Raw genomic sequence first — 23,767 nt, 5'->3', positions numbered from 1 at the left:
CATCTGTCCCTAAGATGACAAGTGTTTGACTCAGCCACTGAGGCAGATGCAGCCAGAGCCAAACTGCACATAGTAGCTCCATCTAAGAAAAGCAAAGCCGTTATCCTACCAGGAACAAGATGCCTGGGGAACATTCCTCCAGCCCAGCATGTGCAATGAGCTGGGGGAAGAAGCTGGATGAGTTCATTTCAAAAGCCAAATAAATGCAACGTGAGTGGTGGACCAGTCACTAATCCGCCCAAGTCCTTCTAAACACAAAAACTCAACCCCACGTGCACTTTTTCTATCAGTTAAAATCAGGGATGCAGGTGAAATAGCACATGAAGTCACAATGCCAAGGAGACCTTTCCTAAACAGGGCATCATTATATGGCTTCTCAGCTTAGCCAAGGATGCTGAGGTCAATACAAGTTGAGGGCCCTTCCCATTTTGCAGTATGGAGGTTGAACTAGAAAAAGATTCCTGTCCAAGGATAAGGATTCTTCTTTTTAAAGAAAAGGATGGAGGGAGTGGAGTATTGGCTAAAGGATGGAGTATGACAGCAATCAGTAGACAATGTGTTATTTTGTCAGATTTCCTCAGCAAAAGCTACTCATGATGGTTTTGTGATGGAAGTTAAATTAGAGAAAAACTGACAGAACTGTGATTTCCCAAAGGAAACAAAGCAAACATAATCTACTTTGAAAAAAATCTGATTTTATTTTTGTATTGAAAAGACCTGTCAATTTAAATAGATGTTTATTTCCATTCATGGTCTCAACCAGTGTTGGGTGTTAACATTATTCAGAACTGTATAAAAAGCCATCTGTGTTACATTGGTTAACATCTAGAACACTGGGGGAGGGGAGGGTTTGAAGCAGCTTAACATTAAAAATAGGATGTTCTCAAAAAACTTACAACTGATGCAGCATCTTCTACTCTAATTTTAAAGGAGCTAAAGCATTTTGCAATACAATTCAAGTTATTTGGTCTTCAAAAAATCTTTAAAACCAGATTGCTTTCATAGCAGTATTGAAGCTGTCAGCTGAGAGAACACACACACAACACTTGTGTGTGCAAACACATACATGGAGAACCACACTGAGCACAACTGGAACACCCCATTCAGTATTTGGATTACAAATGTGTTCCACTGAATCCATGATCACAGTTAATTTAAAATGCTAGTTACTTTTTTTAATATATACATGGTTTCCATGGAAACCCAAGATTCTACACAATCAACTGACATTTATAACTCATGGTGCTGTGAAGTTCTCTAGTGAAGGGGCCAAATTCCAAGACCTTTACTCAAACATGCACATACCTCACTGAAGCCAGTGGACAGGGGAGAAGATGGTTTAGAAAAGGGGTTGCAGGGTCAAGATCTAGATTTGAAAAACCACATGACAGATTGTCATTTAAAAAAAGTTTTTAAGTCATTCTTTGGTTTATTTCCATGATTCCCAACACTGTCTGAAAAGCCCAGAGACAGTCACATGAGAAATCATAGCTCTAAAGCAAGCCCACAGCATTTTTTAGTCTTGTGTATTAAATGTTTAGAAGACTACAGGAATTCAGAGTACCCCTTACATTCACGTCCCCAAAAATCTAGTAACTGCTTAAGTGCATGCACTGAGGCATGACCGGCATGCCTGTAAATTCGTATTGTTCAAGTTAAGAGTAAATATAGCTGCAAAAAACCCCACCCACCTATAATTAAATGGTCATTACTAGCAATGCTATAGTGACTGTCTTGTTATTAAAGAAATGCAGACATGGTTTCTGCCCCTTTGGCTCGCTCAGCCAAAGGAAGCTGTCTGCCTAATTTAGAAAGGAAGCACATTTTAAGAGTCCAAAGGAGTTTAATATTTCCATGTTTCTGGGGTCAATTATTAATGTAAAGATGTAGACAAATGGCAAGTATATGAAAGCATCTCTCATACATTCCAAGGTTTGGAAGTCAAGAGCAGATCTTGACTTCCTTGTCCTTAAATGTTATGGTAGGCTTTGAAAACCAGTAAGAAGTAATATAATATTTCTATGGAAAGCAAAGTAGAACTAAGTCTAGCTAGCATTTGTATGCAAGCAGTTTTTGCTATGCTTAATGTAAGGCAGATTTTATTGCAACAATAGTTACCAGTTTGCTATAGGAAAAAAATTACAGGCAACTATACTCAAAGAAGGTGGGTGATAATTACTAGTGACAACTTCTATTTTTTAGAACAGCTCAGCTTTAATGTACTTTCTGGAAACAGCATTTTCATCACTGGTTTTCACTTCCTTCCCCATCCCATGTTAAGTATCAAAAATCAAGACTGGATAAAATTAATTGTGGCTATTTACCAACCAACATCTTCTATTCAATATTATTCTTAACTGGAACAAATATAAGTCATTCTTTATAACCAACTGCCACTGGTTGTTTATAAATATCTGCTTGCTGCAATAAAAATTGGTCATTGAAATATTCATTTGCAGTAACTACTTGGCACTAGGTTAATATACTTGTAAAGTTTAATGGAAGTGCTTCTGATGTACATACAAGCACTTAAAACATCAGACTTTTTAAAACTTAGTTCTGGGGCTTTAAATACTTATAGTTACAGTTTTCACAAGCATTTCTGAAAGTATTAAATCTGTTCAATAAGTTCAGAGGCTCCTGTCTCAGCATATCTAAGTTTCTTCAACAATTACAGAATAGCTAATTTAACATTCTTGCTTCCTATGCTGAAACAACACAGTACCAAAATTTAGTTATAAAAAGAGGCATTTTTGGTCAGGATGACCCCCCCATCTGTCCCTTAACAAAAAAGAAACACAGCTCAAATCTGTCTCCTCTCCAGAAAAAAGACACCTAAGGCCACAAATGTACACTTGCCACAACCTCAGGTGTCTCTCCATTTGTGGCAACTGTACATTCCCACTTAGAGAAATACAGTCTGAAGGCCCCACCACCACCTTGAAGGATGAACCATCTCAGAAGCCTGTTTAGGCAGCAGTGCATATGAAACCACATTACATCAAAACAGTGTGTTAAAGTCATTCCAGCTACTTCAACTAGATTTTAACAATGTTTAATCAAAATTCCTAGTTGCAGGAAAGGAAAAAAACCCCAAACTTAATGTAGAGAGAGGCATAAAGATGCAAAGATAACCACCACAATGATCCAATAGCAAAAACTCTTGTTTAAAGGTTTTCTTATGCTAAAAGGCACACAACCCTTTGTGAACTAGAGACAAAAGCTAGCAGGACTACAGCAATAAACCCAGAAGAAAAAGCCTACCAGAATTACCCAATTGCCTACTGGGAGGGAACAATGAAGTAGACAGGCTGCTCTTGCTCCGTTTTGTTTGCAGGGAAGTGGTCAAATTTAATAGTCAAATTTAGCCACATTAAGAAACATTTAACAAAAGCTACCCCAAGAAACCAGAACAAAACCTGACATTTGGGTCAAAAGGCCACAGACAGGCCCTTCCATAGCATGTAGCTGAGTGAGTTCAGAGATTGGCAATGAAAGAAAAAAGCTTTAGACATGTGATGGGAACAAGCTTTGGGATTTATCGAACAGTCACACCAAGCTTCTCCAGCACACGCACTCCCTTTTCTTGGTATTCTTGTCGGGTCATCCAGAAGTTGTCTTTGTCTTTCATGATGTCTGCTAGAACTGCACCCCCCAGAAACACCATGTGCTTCCGACGAGGGGGATCTTCGATTCGGATCTTAAATTTCTGAGAAGAAAAAAAGAAATTGTTACTGGGATTCTTGAAAAAAAGCCTTGCAAAATAAAACCGGGCTTTCCACCACAACAATGAAGTGGAAACTGTCTAGTGGGAAAAATGCAACTAAAAAACTGAAATGTTAGCACAGGGCACTCCGTGTAAGCTTCCAGCTTGCACAACTGAAGGAAAAGAATGACTCTGTGTATTGCAAATTACACACAGCTACTGACACTTGCCCAAATATTGTACTTTCAGTATATCAACAAAAAACCCAGGATTAAGAATACTGACAGAAAATTAGAGACCCAATTTCTGCACTTCTGAACACTATTAAAAATGAAATAATTCCTAATCTTTGATGGCTGAAATTATCAGAAGTAACCAGATCAGCAAATCACAAATATTTTAGAATTATACCAATTTACACAATCTAAACCAGCTTAACTAATGAATATTTCCTTAACTTCTTCAGTGCTAAAGATCTAACTTCAAGAGCTACAAAGAGAGTACAAAGCTATGACTGAAATACTGTCTCAGATGTAAAACATTCTGTTCAATTGAGTCACTCTACAGAAGACCTTCAGAGAACACTGTATTAAGAACCAGTGAAGTTCAATTCAGTTCACCATTAGAAACTCCACTCAAAGGAATTTTCAGTACTACACACTGTTACCGCTGTAACGTGTGGCTGTTGCCTGCTTATCACAGTAACAAACGGAAAAGGGAAACTTACTCCACCTGAAAGTATGTTAGAACTCTAGCCTCCCTCACTTTTGAGTATTTCACTCATAAAATGAACCAAAATTTTCACAGATTAAAAAAATATATATTTTTATTCAATGACAACTTGAAGGCACAGAAACTCCTTAGCTTTTTTTAACCAACATTACAATTTGTATCCTGGTATTTCTCAGCCTATCTTACCCAAGACTTCGGGAATTACCTGCGACTAGCCGGGTCTAGAAGGTAACTTTATGGCAAGTACGTACAACGCAAAGGCAGCGATTTCGCAAGCGGCGGGGAGGGCCACCCGCAGCCTCCGTCATTTCTGACCCCCTGGCTCCCTCTAGCGGGGATTCACGGGAAGCCTCTGCGTCCCCCGGCTGCAGCAGCCGCCCATACCCACCGAGAGCTTCTCCACGTCTCCTTTCAGAACTCGCTCCAGGTAGAGCTGTTTCAGTTCCCGCTCCAGTCGTGAAGGCAGCCCAGGGTACATGGTGGACCCTCCAGACAGCACAATGTGCTTGTAGAATTCAGACCTGACCCAAAAAAAAAATAGTCTTTGTAGTGTTGTACAGTTTACTCTGTACCTGTAAAGATACCTGTAGGTACCTGTACAAATCTAAAAAACAGTCACTACACAAAGACAGGCTGCACAATTTCAGCAGACTTGCTCATGCTTTCCCAAAAAGCAGAAATAAAAAAAATGTGCTTTCAAGATTTTATCTTTGCTCATTCTTACTGAAATAGTTTCCAGACAACTGGTTAAGCTCCAGAAGCTTAGCCTGAGCCCCATTCCCAGCATAAATCCTTCTCCCAGGAGCACATACTAGAGTCTAAAGCAAAAGATGTTACTCTGAAGATAATTCCTACATCACCCCTGCACCCAGACAAAGGATTCTAAATGTTCTGCTCGTACCTGGTATCAATGTCAGCAGCCTGGATGGTGTTGAACAGCAATTCGGCCACACCAACCCCTTCGACATTGATTAAGTGAGGCTGGAAGAGAGCCTCCGGTGCCTCAAACCGTTCTCCACCAACTTTGATAATCCTGCCATCTGGGAGCTAGGGAAGAAACAATACCATTGAAAAGATTACTTTTAGCCACTTGAATGCTAAAAAAAACCCAAGAAGAAATGACCTACATTGCTCCCAAATGTTTTAACACAGGAAATTGTTGATAATTCTCAGTACTGCAAGAAGTCATTCAGTAGTACTGAAAGAATATACAAATTCTTTAATCACTCTGCAATTCACTTAGAGACATCAGGGACCAGACACATCGATACTGAGCTACCAAATATTTCCTTGCAATACCAATTCCTAGTATAAATTTTGAAAATTATCTTACAGCAAGAATAATGCTTTTCTGCAATTTTTTCCAACTGTGATCACAAAGTTTCCACTAAGAGCAAGTTCACCTTTCCTGACACCAGATATCAGTCTCATGTCTCACTACTGCATGGATGAAGCTGAAACAATTTCATATGCTAGAGTAAGTCCACTTTCTCTACAAATTATTGTACTATAATAAAATTTCAAAGATTTACAATGGCAAAAGTGAGTACAAAGATTTACAGAAAATCAGAAAAGAGAAAAGGCTGTAGAAGACTTTCCCAGAATCAATTAATTTGATTCTACAGCCTGAGAGGTGAGCTACTGCCAAGAAAAACTGTGAAGGAATGAAACCTAAATGCTCCCTGAATTTAAAGGTTTAGGACAAGGAGAACTGTCTTGAGACACTCACCGTGTAGGATTCAACTAGAACTGTGGTCTCTAGTGCCAGCTTCTGCTCCTGTTCAATGTTGTATCCCACGTAACACAACTTCTCCTTGATCATGCGAACCGTCTCAAAATCAGCAGAATGGTTGAAAGCATAACCTCGCAGCAAGAGGAGCTGGAGGGAGCACAGCAGGTTAGCAGGAAATGAGAGGAACAGTCCAGATCTCTCAGTAGAGGGGTAGTACATTTAGACCCATATCTCTGTTCGCCTCCCTTTTTTAGCAGCAAATTTGGGTATTAAGGGAAATCCGTCCCAGTGTATCCATTATCCCCAGAAAAGCAGCAGCATTAATACAAATGGGAAATTTTCTTCACTACCATTTTCAGCATAACCAGGACAAAGACAAATTAAAAAAACCCCAAATAACTCTTATCTTTAGAACTTCACTTCAGAACGTTCTTGTATTCCAGTTTAGCCATAAGATTGGTCAATCTAAGATGTTATTTATATTTAAAATGCCCAAAAAAATCAATTGTCTATCAAACATGCTCTCTTATTTAATTATTAGGGAAGAATCACTACACTATTTTCCACACTGCAAGGAAATCTTTCTGAAAACAGATGAGTAGAGCTGAGAGAGTACAATTTAGCTTTCACTTAAGGTGAGAAAGCCAACTTTTGAGCTTTTCCTTCCCAAATATGGAATAAATTCCCTTCCTACAAGATTGCCACTAAGAAAATGTGATGTCTCTGAATAACACCAATATCATCACATGTGATTTAGATGAGCAAACACAGTAAGAATAGACTGAAGTAACACAGAGAATACAAGAGTTCTTAATATAATTAGCAAGAATAATAACGGGAAAATACACAGTGTTTTCTTGCTGTCAAGGGATTTTGACTTGAACCAACATACCACAGATACCACCTCAACCTTAAACCCACTTCCCTCCCCAGCTTACCTTAATGAGGTACCTGGTGATATCCCTCCCAGCAATATCTAACCGTCTCGTGAGGTGAGGGAGGGAGAAACCTTCATAAACTGGACAAATGTGAGTCACACCATCTCCAGAGTCCACGACAACACCAGTCAACAAACCTAAAAGAATGGGGGGAAGCAAAATTTTATTGCACTTTCAGAAACAGAGCAGAACAGCAGCAAGTTTAAGATATGTTTTTCACTGTAAACTTTTACAACCTTTCTTCCCTCAGTCATCAATAGATATTAAACTTCAGGATTTCATAGTGACAAGTGCTTTCACACATTTTTTTAAAAAGTATTACTTTTACCTAGATGTTTAGAACTCTACCGCTCAAAATTTTATGTGGAGTTTTGACATCTTAAATTGCATTCCAATTAAAGGGAGTATCTACGCTCAATAAATGCTTATTGGGGCACAAATTCCTCCACAGATTCAGTTGCATAATCTTATATTAACTTCTGAAATATGAAGAAATCTAGAGATATTTAAGCCACAAGTTTACCTTGTTAAATTCTTAGGACTTGTTGATTTTTAGTGGTAAACAAAAAAACAAATACTTTCATAAGGTAGAAAATATTTGGACTATATAGCACATGCCTAGTATTTCCTCACACAAGTGGCATTAGGCTGAATGAGATCCACTTTCTTAGACTTAAAAAAAAATTAACTCTCATGAAAAAAAGTTTACCACAAACTATTAAATTCTAAGCTACACAAAACAGATATCATGAACATGTAGAAACAGAAGTTTCTATACTTAGGAGGCAATAATCAATGATGAAAGTTGATCAGAAAACAGTTTTATAGTTTCTCACAAGCTACCTAAAGCAACAAACTATATTTTAATGACAGATCCTAGAAGTCTGGTACTCTGAAATGAGGCACATCTCTATATAACTTCAGCTACTACTTTAATCTTTGAAGTAACATAAATAAGTAGGATGTTTTAAAGGACTTTTTTTTTTTTAAGTTTTCAAAAGCAAATGTTTGATTTACATGCTCCTTGATTTTTACATCTTAGAAGGTATTCAGCTTTGTTTTAGATGATGGTCTGTAGAAACACTGCAGACTGCTCAAAGTTGTCTCACATTCTGTTATTCACAAAGTAATTGAGTACTACACAGTAAGGTACATGTACAGTTACAGCAGAATTTAAGACTGTAGATGTCAGTTACTTAAATATTTGTAAGGAATCAAACCAAAGAAAACAAAGGGGGAAAAAATGTAACAGCACAGATTGCAGCAAAAAAAAAAAATACTCAGGTTTGCAAAAGTGCTTTTGGTTCAAGTAATTATATTGACTTGCATGGCAGAGCCACCCTTCCAGTACCCCACTGCTTTTGGTCCTGGACGGAGACACTCCAGTGACACGTTAATGAATGTGGATATTTGTGTCCTGCTACATGACAGATCAACACACCAAGTCACCAACAAACAGAAGCAAGGAGTCATGGTATTAGAACTGATGTGCTTGAGTAACTTCATAAAATCCTAGATGGGCTGAAGCTAGTGGTAGAATTTTCAATTAATTCTGTCAATCCATACTTTTCTGCTCAGGCTAAAGACCATTTCAATTTAGTTTATCTACAGCAAAAGACTCAACTTTCTTTTCCCCCCACCCCAAAAATAATGTAAAAGTCACATAATCACCTTCTTGAAATTACTCTCTTACTCATGGTAAAAAGTTCTTCCTTTTTCAGAAAATTCAAAGTAAGCCATTAAGACTTGATGCCAAAGGCAAAATAATTACACCCTGAAAGAGTAAGAGTTTTGAGGAGCCAGGTTTTTGCATTTATCCATGAAAATAACACCAACAGTGGTACCTAACTAAAGTTCCTCACAACAAAAAGCAAGCTGTTGGTCAGAGCCAAGCTTCCTTAGAGAACAGCATGGAATTAAGGCTAAGACACAGTGATGGTACTTTGGATCAGCAACACATCTGGAAACTAAAGAAATTGTACGTTAATTTTGCCTACCTTGAGCATACAGAGTAAGAACAGCCTGGATGGCTACATACACCCCAGAAAACTGGTACGTCTCAAACATAACCTGTAAGATGAAGGCAAAAATCAGCTTCCAAAACAGACCAAATATCTCAAAGAAATTGCCTTGGTGTTTCAAAATCGTATTTCTAGAATTTTGCATTTTTACTAATTAAAAACACTTCCCAAGAATTTTAATCACACAGATTCCACAGGAACATTAGAAACCTATGTGCTTTGGGACAGTGAGAAGCACATTCAGTTCTGTATCTTACCTGTTCACACCAGACAAGCCAGGTGAAATATTCCACATCCATTAAGCAACAAAAGCAAACACAAGAAACCCAACACATCAATTTTTGCAGCTTTACACAAATTTTCACTTTTCCAAAGGGCTTAGTGAGTAGGAGGCAGTACTTGTAGACTAGCCAAGCAGTTCATTACTGAAGTGTGACTGGGGAATAAAATGTTTTTCTTAAGATGTATGCTTTAAAACAAAATTCAGGCATTTTTTATTCTTCATATTAAGCCACAAAGACTTTGCACAACAGCACACTATATCAAATAAAGACCAGATTCCTTCACATCTTAATCTAGAATGAGCCCGGTATCACAGGTTGCTCTCTGGATCTGGACCACCTTCTTTCCTTCTTTAAAGGGCAACCAATGACAAATTTTTAAATTGAGTGTAAAATCCACTACAGAGAGAAGACTGCAGGTTTGCAGATTTCATACTGAAACAGGAAAACTAACTCCTTGTCTTGTACACTAGGTTTCCCTAATCAGTGAACTAGTTTCAGTTAAGAAGCAGGACAAGATTAAAGGATGTAGAGTTTATAGGATCTTGTCCTCTTCCCAAACACAAGAAAAGGCCAAGTAAACAAATCATGCTGTACAGCAGTTTTCCCCTCAATAAGCTTTACCAGGAAAAATGGATGAACTCTGATTATTCCAACACATACAGAAGCTTTGCTTTTGCTACCCTGCAGCCTTCAGAACCCTTCTGCAACTTCTAGGATTAGAAACTGATTGAATCCTAAGTGCTCCCACAGCTCAAGTAAAAGATATCTTCAAAATATTTTTGAAGAAAAAAGCTGATGCCTGACAATTTTAGGATTCTGAACTATTTAAAGAACCTCCTCCGTTAGAACAGTGTGAAAAGGAACAGAAAGGGAACAGTTGAAAAGGCAGCAACTCCAAACAGATAGCCTTTGAGCAGTCATTGTCTAAAACCAACACTATTCCAATGGATATTTTCAAACAACCTGGGTGCTTATTAAATCAAAAAATAATGTAAGAAAAATCGAAATTATCACCTTCATACAACAAAATCAATATTCAAATGGCACTAGTTACTGCTTTCACATGTACCAAACCCTAAAGGCTTCTACAAAACCTTTCATAACCTTTGTGAGTGTTGTCATTCTTTCTTTCAAGAAAAAAAGAAATGGATTCTCCTCTGCATTACTTTATTTGACATGGAAAATGCCTTGACACAGGGCATGTATGTTAACAAATCTTGATATATAAATACTGAGCAATATGTTTCCCTGAAAAGATTACTCTTCACATAACAACAGATTTTTGATTACCTACAAAGTGATGTTCTAACTGGGTACAGAAAGAACTAAAAGCTGGGAAAAAATATAAGGAATCCTAGGTTGGTTTAGATGGAAGTGACTGTGCTCAAGCATCTTCTTGATTTGCCACTACAGTCTGGCTGCTTCTGAGGGTGTTACACAATGAAGTGCAGCAGATGAAGACAAGCAGTAAACACTCCATTAAGCTGAAGAGCAACCCGGGTCTTTTACATGCTATGAAAGGAAAAGCACTTTTTAAACATATATTTTACAATATAGCTGACATGTGAACACTTGCTGCCTTACTATTGCAGGTGGGCCTGACAAAGTGATGAAATGAGGAGAGAGAATTACTGGAAACAGAATGAAGGACAGCATATATAATTATCTGTCATCTTTATATGGTCCAGATGACTAAGCTTTTCTTCTAAAATGCTACTGCACTGAATCCCAAAATGCAGACATTATTATATTTACTGCAAGCTTTAGGAAGTATCTTCATCAGTCCTCTGTCTCATACTGGGCTCACCTCCCTGGAAAGGAGGAGGCTACATCAAAAATGGAAGGAGTATAAATACATTGCAGTTAAACTAAACATTCCAAGTTCTCATAACATTGTGTTCCATTTAAAACGTTAGTAGAAACAATGAGCTTCTGTGCAACTCAAATTTAAATTTACAAAAATGGATTCTAGTTCTCAATAATCTTCTGCATCACGATCTTTCAATGTTATTCTTGCATTAAGTATCTATGGTCTCTGGGGTAGTGTTAAAAAGGCAAATGGAGCAATGCAAATATTCCATCACAATTCAGAGGCCATACTAGACTCTTGAGTTTTTGGTATAAAATTACTTGGCACAAGGATAACTAAAATCTATCTTTTGTATTTAGCAGGAAAACAGAAACAAGAACACTACTGTTGACAACTGAAAAGCAAAGAAGCCTGGACAGGAAATAGAGCCATTCCTGCTACATGTAGGCCAAGCAGAATAACCTGCTCTGCCTATCACACCACAGCTGGCTGATATACAGTACATGATATTACTAGTGTTGCATTACCTGATACTTAGGTCAAAGGACCTTAATGTCCACAATTGCTAAAAAAAAAAAAAAAAAAAACCAAAAAAAAAAAACCACCCGAATTTAGATTGCACACTCTGATTTATTTTTCATTTAAGTTCTTAAGTTTTCCAGCCTTGCTAGACTTCATTTGCTCCCTGGTCACTGAAAGAAAGGATGAGTGCAAATGTATTCACTGTCAAGTTGCAGTAAGCACTGCTGTAGTTGTGACATCAAAAGGATTTCAAAGGAAAGGTGCTGATAAATGTAAATTCTTAACAGACTAAGGAATGATTATGGAGAAATATATTTATATACAAGCTTTGATATTCAAACTTACATGAATTGAAAATACCTATGATGCTCATGAGAAAAAAAAAGCAACAAAACAGAAAACTAAACATTCTGTTCTCATCAAACATTAATGCTCTTCAAACCTGAGTCTTCATCAAGGTAGAGGACCTAAACAATATATATCTGACAACCTACACTGAATACAAGGTTCAGCTGGAGCTTAGATCACCCAGGGCAGCACTTTGAGATTGACGATGCAAGAACCAGGCTTTCCTTCTTAGAAGGCTTTCATTGATAATCCCTTGCACTAATTAAAGATCAGTGCATTGGCTGTCATCACACCTTCGTCTCAACTACCTCCAACAATACTGCTCCATCTGGTAAGCATCATTTAGCTCCAATCTCCTCTGCATTACTGGCTTATACAAGTCCAACTCATTTAAAGTAATTAACATTCATCCAACATCTAGTAATCAACGTATCCTGGGTATGTGAAGACAGACATGTATTTCCAATTCTGTGTTTTAATGCTGCTATTAATGCTTGAGACAAGAAGCCTGCTTACAGCTTGTGAATGAGATCAGCTGGTTTGAATTTAAGCACAGTAGCATTCATGCCTATGGGTGAGAACGGGTTTTGGTTAGGAAACAGAACTGCTTTGCTTCTGACAGTCACTGTGTGTTGCTGGAACAAGGAATCTCTTAGCAGCGCTCCAACGGCTGTGTATCAGCTCCTACTAGACACACATACCTCCACAATCTTCTCCCTATTTTTAGTCGGATTCATGGGAGGCTCTGTGAGTAGTATTTTACAATTTTTTGTGTCAATATTAAGTTTTTCTGGTCCAAATGTGTAATCCCAAAGGTGCTTCATATCATCCCAGTTTCGAACTATGCCATTCTCCATCGGATAATTCACTTCCAGCATTGATCGTAATTCACTGGCTTCATCACCAACCATCAGATCCTGTAAAATTTTAGTACAAAAACATGTCAGTGCTTACAAAGTTTTCTAAACACCAAACTCCTCAAGAATGACAGTGAACTGCTTCAGCCTGTGTCCAATGTTTTCTTAAACAATGCCCACATTTTTTGATCACTTGCAGGTACTTAGGAGAGAAGCAGAATATATTCCATGTAATATTTAAATTTGGCTCTTACCCATCCCACAGCTTTTCCAAAATAAACATTAATTTGATTTTTTCAATTAACCTTAAAGAAACCAATAAACCCTGTTAGAGCTAGAGACTACAAAGACTTATAAAGTACAGATGTTTCTCCACTGACACCTTCAAAATTATTTTATCAAATACTAATTTCTAAGAGCTGAGATGCAAAACAGCACATAAGGGTAGTAGGTGGGATTGGCAGAATATTTTTCCATGCATGTTGCAAATTTCTGTGCACAATACCAAAAAAGGAATAATGAGGGGTGAATAAGCATACCGAACAGGAGCAAAAGCAAATAAGAGATTATAAATTCCACACCAGACATTAAAAGAAACAATGGTTTACATATTGCCTGTGTCAATAGGGTGTGAAGAGACACATCTGAATATAAAATATAACCTCGTCTGTTCCTTGCCAGAAGTCCCAAGCCAGAAACCCCAGTAATGCATTCTTGCACAAACACAACCAACTAATGCAATTTGTATAGTCATTTCACACTGATTAAGCAATCTGTTTATTAACGTTAGTTATGCAAACATTGCACATTCGAATTAGTAGCATCACATCTTCTCCTTTCCCACGTATTTCCCACAGGAAGTATGCACAGTAACATCTTATCTTTGCTCCTCATTATATCCCATAGTTTTCTAAAGCAGCCTGAACTGACTCACTTGTACTTAGGCTGTAAGAACATATTTCTAGGTACCATTAGCTCTGTGTCCATAATATTAATTGGGAAAAAAAAAAAAAAAAAGAAAAGCCAGCTGCTTCATCCAAACATATGCCACGACAGTTTGAAGTTGCTGCAGCACAGTGGAAGTGAGGGTTACTCAACCTGCTATTCAATACCAGGGGAAAAAAAAGATGCACAAGAAAAAATCTGGCATCTGGTTTATAATGCCTATTTTAGAAGTAACCTAAGCAGGTGCTGTTGACTATATAAAAAGGAAGTTAATTCAAAATAGTTTAAGTGAAACCATTCCTCTTTCACCCCCTCTCCCTGACAAGGTGTTTTATTTGTTTTCCCTTGTACAGCAGATCACACTTCAGCTCTTGACTGTACAGAAGACGAAAGTCAAGACTCCAACACTTTCAATCCAAAGCACTCTGGTGAAACCATACTGAGAACTCCACCATGTAGCCACATTACTCATGAGAATTTAAGACAACACAAACTCCACCAGTTAGAAGAATCAGAAGCCTTTTTTGTGCACCACTCTTTGAGGCTCCACGCTGCCCAAGAGGACACAGCCCAGGAAAAGCTGCTATTCAAAAGTGCAAAGCGAAAGTTGCATAAAACTTTCACATCCTTTTAAAACAAAGCTAAAGGGCAGAACAATTGTTCTCTCTCTCTCTCGAACATCAGCACTAACACACTAACAAACACGTACACTTGGCAGTTGAAGAGGAAGAAGGACAACACAACCAAATTTGCAGAGAGGAATCAGTATTGTGGCATCCAATATTTCCACCATTTCATTACTCAGTAATATCTGTCTAACTGAAATCTGAACATTTCTTCAAATTCTTAGTTTGTTATGTTAGAGCAATTTCTACTGTTAAAGATGCTGAGTTCATGTTGATCTTTCAATGTTATTCTTGCATCTTGCAAAACTACAGATTATGTAGCATTTAAAAGCAATACATAAAATATTCTCATTAATTAGTTGCCAGTAAACCAAAGCAATGAACAATGTCCAAAATAAGTATGTATTCAAATGTAAAATGTAAGACAAGACAAAACAATGAACAGCATTTAAAAAATAACATAACAGCTACTAGGTCTCATCAAGCAAAAATGGTAAACAAAAAGCACAGGGGCACCTCACTTACCATCATTTTGTTATTCTACTTCAACAGGTCAAGAAAGGTGAAGAAAAGGTAGAAGCAAGAAAGTCAGAAAAGGCCTAAATGAAATTCTCAAATTATTTTAAGTACACAGTAGAATTAGGCTGAAAAGAGATGCATGTACAGCAGGAAATGATCTGAGTTAGTTTAGTTAGGGCCAAACTAACATTATCAGGACATCAGATTAAATTGTCTCTTTAAAGGAAGCTATTGCTACATGTCAGTGGTAAGTCATGTTTAGGCTTCCTAGACTGCAAGCAAGATCAGTGTATCTGCCTATCGATCATAAACAGGATTCTGTGTATAAATATTTTGTAACAGTGGAGTTTTACCCTGGGCTAGGTGTATATCTGAACTAGACGACACTCTGCACAGGACAATTGACTAGGTCTGACAATTGCTAAATTTAAATTTTATTTTAAAAATCCACTTAATATAGTCAAGAACTGAAAACTACTCCTTAGTACTGACTTATTAATACCCCCCCTAAACTTGCTGCAGACTAGTAAGTCAGGAAAAGCCAAGAGCAGTATCTATGCCTCTGGATTTAGCTGCAATTTTAAGCAAAATAATCCTAGTAATAACTGAATTCCTGAGTAGGAAAAAAAGCTATATCCCTGCTGCTAGCTGAAATGAGAATCCATAAGGAAAATGTGGTCAAACCAGCTTGAAATTGGTAACTTAATGGATGATAACCACTGTTTTGATCAGCTTCCAGGCTCCTTTCACAGCGTTTCTGAATTCCACAGGAGTGTAGTTTTCCTGAATAGTTTTACAAAGTTAAACTCATAATCTCCTTGCCAGCTTCCTTTACTCAGTTTTAAACTTATCCCGAAAGAACTCACAGCGTATGCCTAGAATTAAATTTTGGCATAAAACTCATCTGCTAAAATACACTTTTTTAGGAAATCTGCAAGATTCTCATGAAGAAAAACTGCACTCACACTTATCAAGTCTTTCTACTGTATTATCCTACTGGGATACCAAAAGTGCCTGTGGCAGAGATTTCTTCTCTTGATACATTGCCTCCTTAAGAAAGGGCGACAAGCTGTTATAGGCAAATGAGATAAAACTATTAGAAACAATCTAGACACAGTTTACACTGTTTGAAATACACCCACATGATCTGTGCTCAAGCAGAAGACCATCAATGCATGCAAGATGATCATTTACAGGTTCTTCTGCTGATCTCATAGCAATTACCAACTTCTACATCCTATCTTTTCAATGCACCACTGTTATCTGCAACAATATTAAATTATCAGATAATCAGAAGATACCAAAAACTGATGGGGCAGGCTGTATTGAAGCAGCTAGGAAGAAAACATGACTTCAACAGTGAGATTTCATGCAAGAAAATTTTGGGGGTGTTTAGACTCATAAATCACTGCAAAATTTCATAAAACTTTACCAGGACCTCCTTTAAGGAGACTCCTCACATTAAGTTCAAGAAGATAGCCAAAGAAATACCTCTCCCCAAATCTTACTAGAGAAAAGATTATGTTTTCTGTCTCCTTACAAAAAAATCCACTTTACTGTGAAAGGGAAAGATCTCTATCCTCTAAAACAAACTGTCCTAGCTGATACAAGGTAAAGCATTATTGAGATAGTAACGAGACTAACCCACAATCACATTTTGGGAAGCTCTAGCATCTTTCAGCCTTTTGATTTCCTTGTATGGCCTTCTGCTGATACTACAACCATTTCATAGGCAGAAGCAGAAACCCGACAACTCAAGTTCTTCTTGTCAACAACAGGGTTCTGAAAATAAGGAACAAGACTAGATTGATTTTTTTTTTCCTCTTCCTAAACTGCTGCTCAGAACAAATAAGGAAAGCAAAATTGAAATCCTGTATATGTGTGGTCCTACCTAACTTTCACTGGCCTAAGTGGGCACTTCTACAGTTCTGCATTGCCTCCTGCTTCTCCCTCACTCTCCAACTGGGGTTTGCACCATAGTCTAGTAAGGCAGTCATTACTTTACCCAACCATGAAATCCCTCTTTTTCAGCTGGATCAGCTCACTAAGGCAGCTGACAACACGCCTGCACAAGCAGCATGAACGGCTGCTCACAAGGTGAGAACTGTGTGGCTAGAAGCAAGAAGGAAGGATGTGACCACAGCAGGGCCAAGACATTTACTGAAGCCTATATAGCAGAAACAACTAATAACATTTGAAGTGTTACTCTCTAATTACAAAATAAGTGAAAAATTTTATAGCTCCTTGGACTTCAAAAAATGAATTCTCCAACAGTGGTTCTCCCCCATGTCTTGGAATAATGCCCCAAGACAAAGCAGCCTGAAGAGAGCCTCTTCATCTCTAACTGGTGTGGAGCACCTACATCAATCAACAGCAAAAGGAAAACAAAAACCATAGAAACAATGAAACGCAAACACAGCCAAGGTTAAACATCTCATACAAGATCACAGATGATCAACTCTGAGTAGAAAGCAAACCATACAGAAAAACCTGGAAGCTCCAGCAGTTCTTCAGCACTGTCTCAAAATCCCACACAACAGCTTGGCGACAGTCAGTCCCTTCTGTCTGATTTCTGCCTTCTGATCTTGACACCATTTGCATTATTGGCATTTGAAGCCCCTTTTTGCCCAGAACCACTCAAGCTCTACCTGCTGCCTCCTCAGGTGCACTATCTGAAGGCCTCCAATGCTTTAGATTACCCTCTTCTTAACTTTGTATTTTGTGACAGGCTAAAATCCAATACAGAAATGAGCAGAGATACTGAAACAGCATAAAAGAGAGTTAAGGAAAAAACATTTCCAAACATTACACAAGTCAAAAGCTGCCCTAAATATTTTTATCGGTCAGAAAGAAATAATAATCAAAAAATTTACCTTGATTTCAATGTTTCCTACTTTAGCAGTTGATCTTATAATGGGTCTGCCAACCAAAGCTGGAAAAATGTGCTCAGGAAAATTCGAGCCTGCATAGCCACATTTCACAAACTGAAAAGGAAGAAATAATTTTATCAGAATAAGCATTACTTTCGTTTACAAACAGAAACCTGGTTTGGGGTAAAAAATTAAAATCCAAATTTAAGAGCATGCTCCCCAGTGGAAACCAATTTAATTTATACTTACAAATCAATTTTACACATTTGAGATTATGCATAGATTTTTTAAAACTGAGTAAAAGTATTTTCCATAATGTTTTCTGAATCAAGACTATCAGATTTTTGAGAAAGAGTGTAAAATTAATAGGTACATTGCAAGGTGTAAGAGTCCAGTGTCTGAATTTGGATTTCCTGCCACTCTACTAAAAAAGTCCTCTAGCAATCTGAAACCTGTAATTTTGTAATAGATCACCTTATAATGAGCACGCAATGAAACCTAATTAAATCACCTCTCCAATTAGAGCACATGGTAGCATAATGAATTACACACCAGAAAAAGCCCCAAAAGCTTGTGCATTCAAGTTTTATACTCTTGTAAAAAGTGCTCAAATGTGAACTAGCAATTCAGATGGACTTCTCAAATTTTCGTAATTTTGAGGCTTTCCTTTAAGGATAAAGTCTGCTGCAAGCACTTCTAAAACCAACAGCCCAACCCAAACCCCAGATGATGGCAGTTCATACCCAACAGGATGCTCTGAAAGAGTTTATTACCCAAATACATACAAAAGGAAGCTTTATATCACTGGATTCCAAGACAGTATACACACTAGGAAAACAATGACAATTTACTGAATAATAAAAAAATATATAGTCATAGAGGAAGTTCAGTTGTAAAATGTGAACTTTAAATGTGCCAGCAAGAAGTTTAGTTCATAGGGATCAGCAAGTTGTGCTCTTCAGCTATCCTATTTTGATAGGGTACTTTCATGTACCACACTCTACTGTTCCACTTGCAGCTCAGAGAAGACTCTTTTATTCTGATGCACGGTTTGCATATGGGGCTATATTAACATGCCAGAACAAAAACTCATTCATCTGCAAAATCACCCAAGCATTGAGGTGCAGCAGCAGTAACCCAGCACACTGGGATCCCTTGGGTTGGAAGGAACCTCAGGAGCTGTCTCATCCAATGCTGGGGTCAAAACAGTCACCGATGAATTCTGAGCAGCTTGCTCAGAGCTTGGACCAGCTGGCTGCTGGGAACCTCCAAGAACAGGCAATTCACAGACTCCATGGAACCCTGTCACAAAATGTAATTATCTACTGCAGGTTGTATTAAAAGCCATCTGCTAGAATTTTCCAAATATTCACCGAGTTTTCTGAAGCAAGGTCTGAAGACTGCCACTGGAACAATTATCCCAGCAAAGAGTACAGCTAATTGCAGCTGAGAGGAATTCTGTCGTTACACTAATGGTAACATGAAAAGTCACTTGTGCTGCTGCTCGTAATTATTCACCTTACTGCAGCAAAAAAGGACACCTGTTGTAGAAAGAAATTTAGAGAGCTGGTTACGGACAAAACCAATAGATATTTTAATTAAAGCTGGGGTAATAGAGGGGAGAAAGGATTTTTATTTTGTTTTTTCGTGACCCTAGTTTCTTTCACTCCTTCAGTGCTTGCCCTCCAAAGGCAGAGCTGTTTGGAATACCTGAAGAATGACACTGTGTACACAACTCATTTGACTCACTCTACTTCAAACCCAGAATACTCTGAAAAGGCACATATTTGTCAATTCTTTTGGTTATACTAAGGCCAGACCTGCCTAGGAGTTGTATGGATCTAATCTGCATTGAAGAATGCAGTGCTGCTATGAGAAAGCAAAGAGCAGCCACAAGCTGCAGGCATCGCATACCTGAATACACCAGCACATCAGAAGTAACAGGATAACAAATATCTAAATAAATCTTTAAAATTTAAACTCCTGGAACACCCCCTCAAGAAGCTCCACTACCCAAATTTTTAAATCCCCTATATTTATATAGCAACCCTGATGTATGCAAGCAAAACAACTACTGCACAAAAATCAGCATCTCTTGGGCAACCTTTAAAACACCTCTCAGAATCACATACAACTATACTGACCTAAAAACTGCTGACCTACAAAACCACAAAAATTCTTACTATTTGATATGAATAGTAACTTCCAGCCTCTTTTTGCTTTAAGATCTTGATGCATCTTCCCGGGAAATTAACAAATTCTAGGTTTTAAAAACAGACTGTCATTTCTCCAACCAGCCTAAAACACAATCAAAACCAGATTTAATTGATGCACACTACAATGAGCGAGAATAAGCTTGGACATTGATAGTCTGTTTCCTACCTCTTTCTGGCCAGAACAGAGAGCCTTAAAAATTACATTTTACAAAGTTGGTTAGACTCTGCCACAGACAGAAAGGACAGAATTTTAACTTGCCTTCAAATTTGAAATCTCCCCTTCCAGTCTACATAAAAATTTGGGGAAGATAAGAACAAATGAGCCTTCTTTGTCAGCTTCCCCATCAATGGGAACATCCCCACTGTAGTATTCTCCCTGACACTATTGTGAATATTCAGCTGGTTCAGTAGGTTTGTGATCACCTAACAATCCCTATCATGGCTGAAGAAACAGGCTCGGTAAAACCACCAACAGGAAAATGCACAGATCTGTACAATAACAGATTTTGGACTCTTAGATTTCTTGAAGGGGTACAGGAAATATAAGATACCTATCCCTCCTGTCCCTTACAGAAAATCCTTCAAAATCCTCAAGTAAACGTTATGAACTGCAGTAATCTGGAACAGCTTCTCTTTTCTAAGGCTCAGTATTAAACACTCACTGTTCTGCTACTCTCAGTTTGAAACTCTCTAATTTAAGTACAGTGCACTTGTTTCTCTTCCACCTCTTGTCATGCGCACCCCTCAAAACAATTATTGAACAATTTCAGTACAATGTTCATGTTTCCAACAGTAACACAAGCACTCCATGAATTTACCCATTTCTGCAAGAACTAAATCATCATTTGTTTTTGCACACATTTGCTATACATTCAGGATGTTTTAAGAACAGCTATTTAGCCTGCCTGTGCACAAGACCATGTATGTGACCATTTTTACCATATATAGTTTCTTCTCCATTTCACTGTGGTTTATACCGAGTCTTTCACTTCCTACTGAGTCATCAAACACTAAGAACTTGCATGTATAAGTGTTCTTTCAAACTAAAAGAATGAGGAAGCTTGCAAACAAGTCACGTGATTTGTTTTAAAATGAATACTAATATTCTTATCACATCTCTGTGCTTGATCCTTTCCACTGATGCAACTCTCAAACAAAAACCTTAAATACAGTTACAGCAATTTTACAGGCCAATAAGTAACTTTCTGTTTGGCCTCTAACAATAAGAACATCCACCTCTAACACTTCAGACCTTTGAGGTGCCACTGCCTGCCTCTCACACCACATGTTGCAAGAACTTCCTTCGAGTCAATCACCTCTTCCTCAAAGATAGGCTGCTGCCTAGCTCAGAAGTCCTACTGCAGCCTAACAAGAACAGTAAATTTCAAAGACAAGCCTAATGTTATAAATTCACCTGATTTTTCCAAAGATAATCTCCATTTTTTATCTGTAAGTTTCCTGACACCTGGAAAGTGGTTTAATTTCAATCATGCTTTTAAATGTGAGATATCAGAAATAACTCTAAAATAAGACATCGCTTGTCACACAGGCAAAATATTATTATCAAAATACTGGTTTGACACTATAGAACTACTTGATATCTTAACATGCAATTGAGACTCAAAAGTTTTACTGAATGGAATTTCTGTCCAGCTTTGTTATCCCAATCCTCGTTCAATTATCCCAAATCCATGTGAACATTTTGAGTTGACAGATTCCACAATTACTTCCGACACTCTGCTCTCCCACCCAAGGAGCTCTGTGGCTTCCAGACACACTGTTCTGCCCAAAGGCCGAGACAACCCAAAACCACACCAGCTGAAGTGACACAGGCTCCTCCTCTTGCACCAGGAAGGCACCTTCCACCCTTGTGGTTATTTATATCCTGCTGGTCCAACTCACCGAGGGAAAAAGTCTATGGATCCAAGATGTCTCTGGAATTCACAGCACACATAGATATCCAGGTTGTAAAGAAATGTGTGCGGCACATTGGGAAATCTGGCTGGAAAACTTGCTTTTACCCCTATGTCACACCTGAGACCAACCAAGGCAAAACACTGCTGCCACCACCAATACACTAAATATTTTACAACTCAGTGATTATTGCCATATAAAGCACCACACCAAGGGATGAAGCTCTGATTTTTTTTTTTAATCTGGGCCTCCCAATAGGAATATTAAAGGAAAAAAAAACAAAAACAAAAACAACAAATACACCCAACAACAAAAAAACCCTCAAACTAAAACCAAACAAACTATAAAGCAGCTTCTATATCCCTTTGTAACAAGAAAATGCTATCTCTTCTTCTTTCCTTTTTCCAAATGATAGTGGAAAAAGTGCCCAAAGGCTCTGAACTCTAGCTCTATTAAAGATAATTTTTGCTATAAGAGGGTTAACAAAGACATCAAAACTGTCAAATCCCTGAACTGCCAAATATGATGTTCTTCTTCCTGAACCATTCTAAAAATTTCAGATGCTAACTGAAAACCCTCTAATTTAGGATGCTGAATCTCTAATAAAAATAATCCTTTGTCTCAACTATTCTTTCCTAGGCTTAATTAAAAAAAAAATATTTATTGCAAGCATCCATATATATTAAAAAAAACCTTGTTTCTTTTTTTTGCCATTCAAGAGATCTTAATGCACCACCAGTTAAGGTAACTCTCCACAAAATATTGCTTTACTAGGGGAAACCCTAGACTGCTAAAAAAAAAATTACCAAGGGGAAATATCCACCGATAGCATCTGATGTCTTCCTGCTTTAAAATGGTATCTTTTTCACTTCCTGCCAAGGTGCCTCACAAAAGGATGGATTTCCAGCGGATGCCTGCACACTTACGAAGGCCAGAAGAGGTGGAAAGGATGGGGAGAAAACCTTTCATTAAACGTCAATTTGGAGGTACGTGGCAGATCAGAAAGGTACTTAGGAAAGGATGATGCTCTATTTTGAGCAGCAGCTGACCAAAAAAAAATCAAACAAAAAACCCCCACCAAAGCCCCCAAACATTTCTCTATACGAATAATCCTGCAGACACAGGACACATCCTCAATGCAAAATGCGCTCATTCAGAATTTTTTAAAATCGGTGTTTTTGTCTAAACGCGCGTTACTACAGGGAGACCCGCTCAGGTCACGTAGAGAAATCAGGATATTGACGGTAAAATGAGAACGCCGAGGGGCTGGGGGCGGGCAGAGCCGACCCAGCACCTCAGCCCGCCGGCGGCGCCCCCGGTTCGGGAGCACGGGCACACCCGGCCGAGGGCCGCCGGGCCCCCCCGCCCATTCATTCCGCGGGCCCGCGAGAGCGCCGGGATGGCGGCCGGGCCCGGCGGCGGCAGCAGGGCCGGGCGGGCGCGGCCCGCGGGCGGTGCCGGCAGGAAGCCGGGCCGGGTCCGGGGGGAGTCACCCGGCTTCCCCTTCCCCTCCGCCCCAGCAGCAGGGCGGGTCCCGGCGCCGCCCGCAGAGACTCACCCCGGTGCCGTTGTCGCACACCACCACCTTCCTGCCCAGCGTGTCCATCGCTGCGACACCGACACGGCTCCACACCGGGACCGACACCGACCGTGACACCGGCACCGCCCCGACCTCCGCCGGGCCCCCCGAGCGCGCCGCCCGCCGCGCGCGCACGCCGGAAGCCGTC

The 23,767-nt window shown here is 38.8% G+C and overlaps 1 protein-coding gene across 1 annotated transcript; it reads right to left on the bottom strand.

Annotated features, from left to right (window-relative positions):
• Positions 1–675: 675 nt before the first annotated feature.
• ACTR2 (actin related protein 2) lies at positions 676–23,767 on the bottom strand. The gene is made up of 9 exons (XM_030235571.2): positions 23,599–23,767; positions 17,914–18,024; positions 12,795–13,010; positions 9,106–9,178; positions 7,109–7,245; positions 6,168–6,317; positions 5,340–5,485; positions 4,827–4,959; positions 676–3,709 (listed from the first exon to the last, which is right to left on the bottom strand). Exons 1-9 carry the CDS (start codon positions 23,644–23,646, stop codon positions 3,539–3,541), a joined length of 1,185 nt encoding a protein of 394 aa, XP_030091431.1. The 5' UTR covers positions 23,647–23,767; the 3' UTR covers positions 676–3,538.

This window comes from Serinus canaria, chromosome 3 (genome assembly GCF_022539315.1).
Source record: "Serinus canaria isolate serCan28SL12 chromosome 3, serCan2020, whole genome shotgun sequence".
In the NCBI taxonomy this organism is placed as follows: Eukaryota; Metazoa; Chordata; class Aves; order Passeriformes; family Fringillidae; genus Serinus; species Serinus canaria.
Note: the sequence above shows the minus strand (reverse complement) of the source record. Positions and strands in the feature narration are given on the sequence as shown.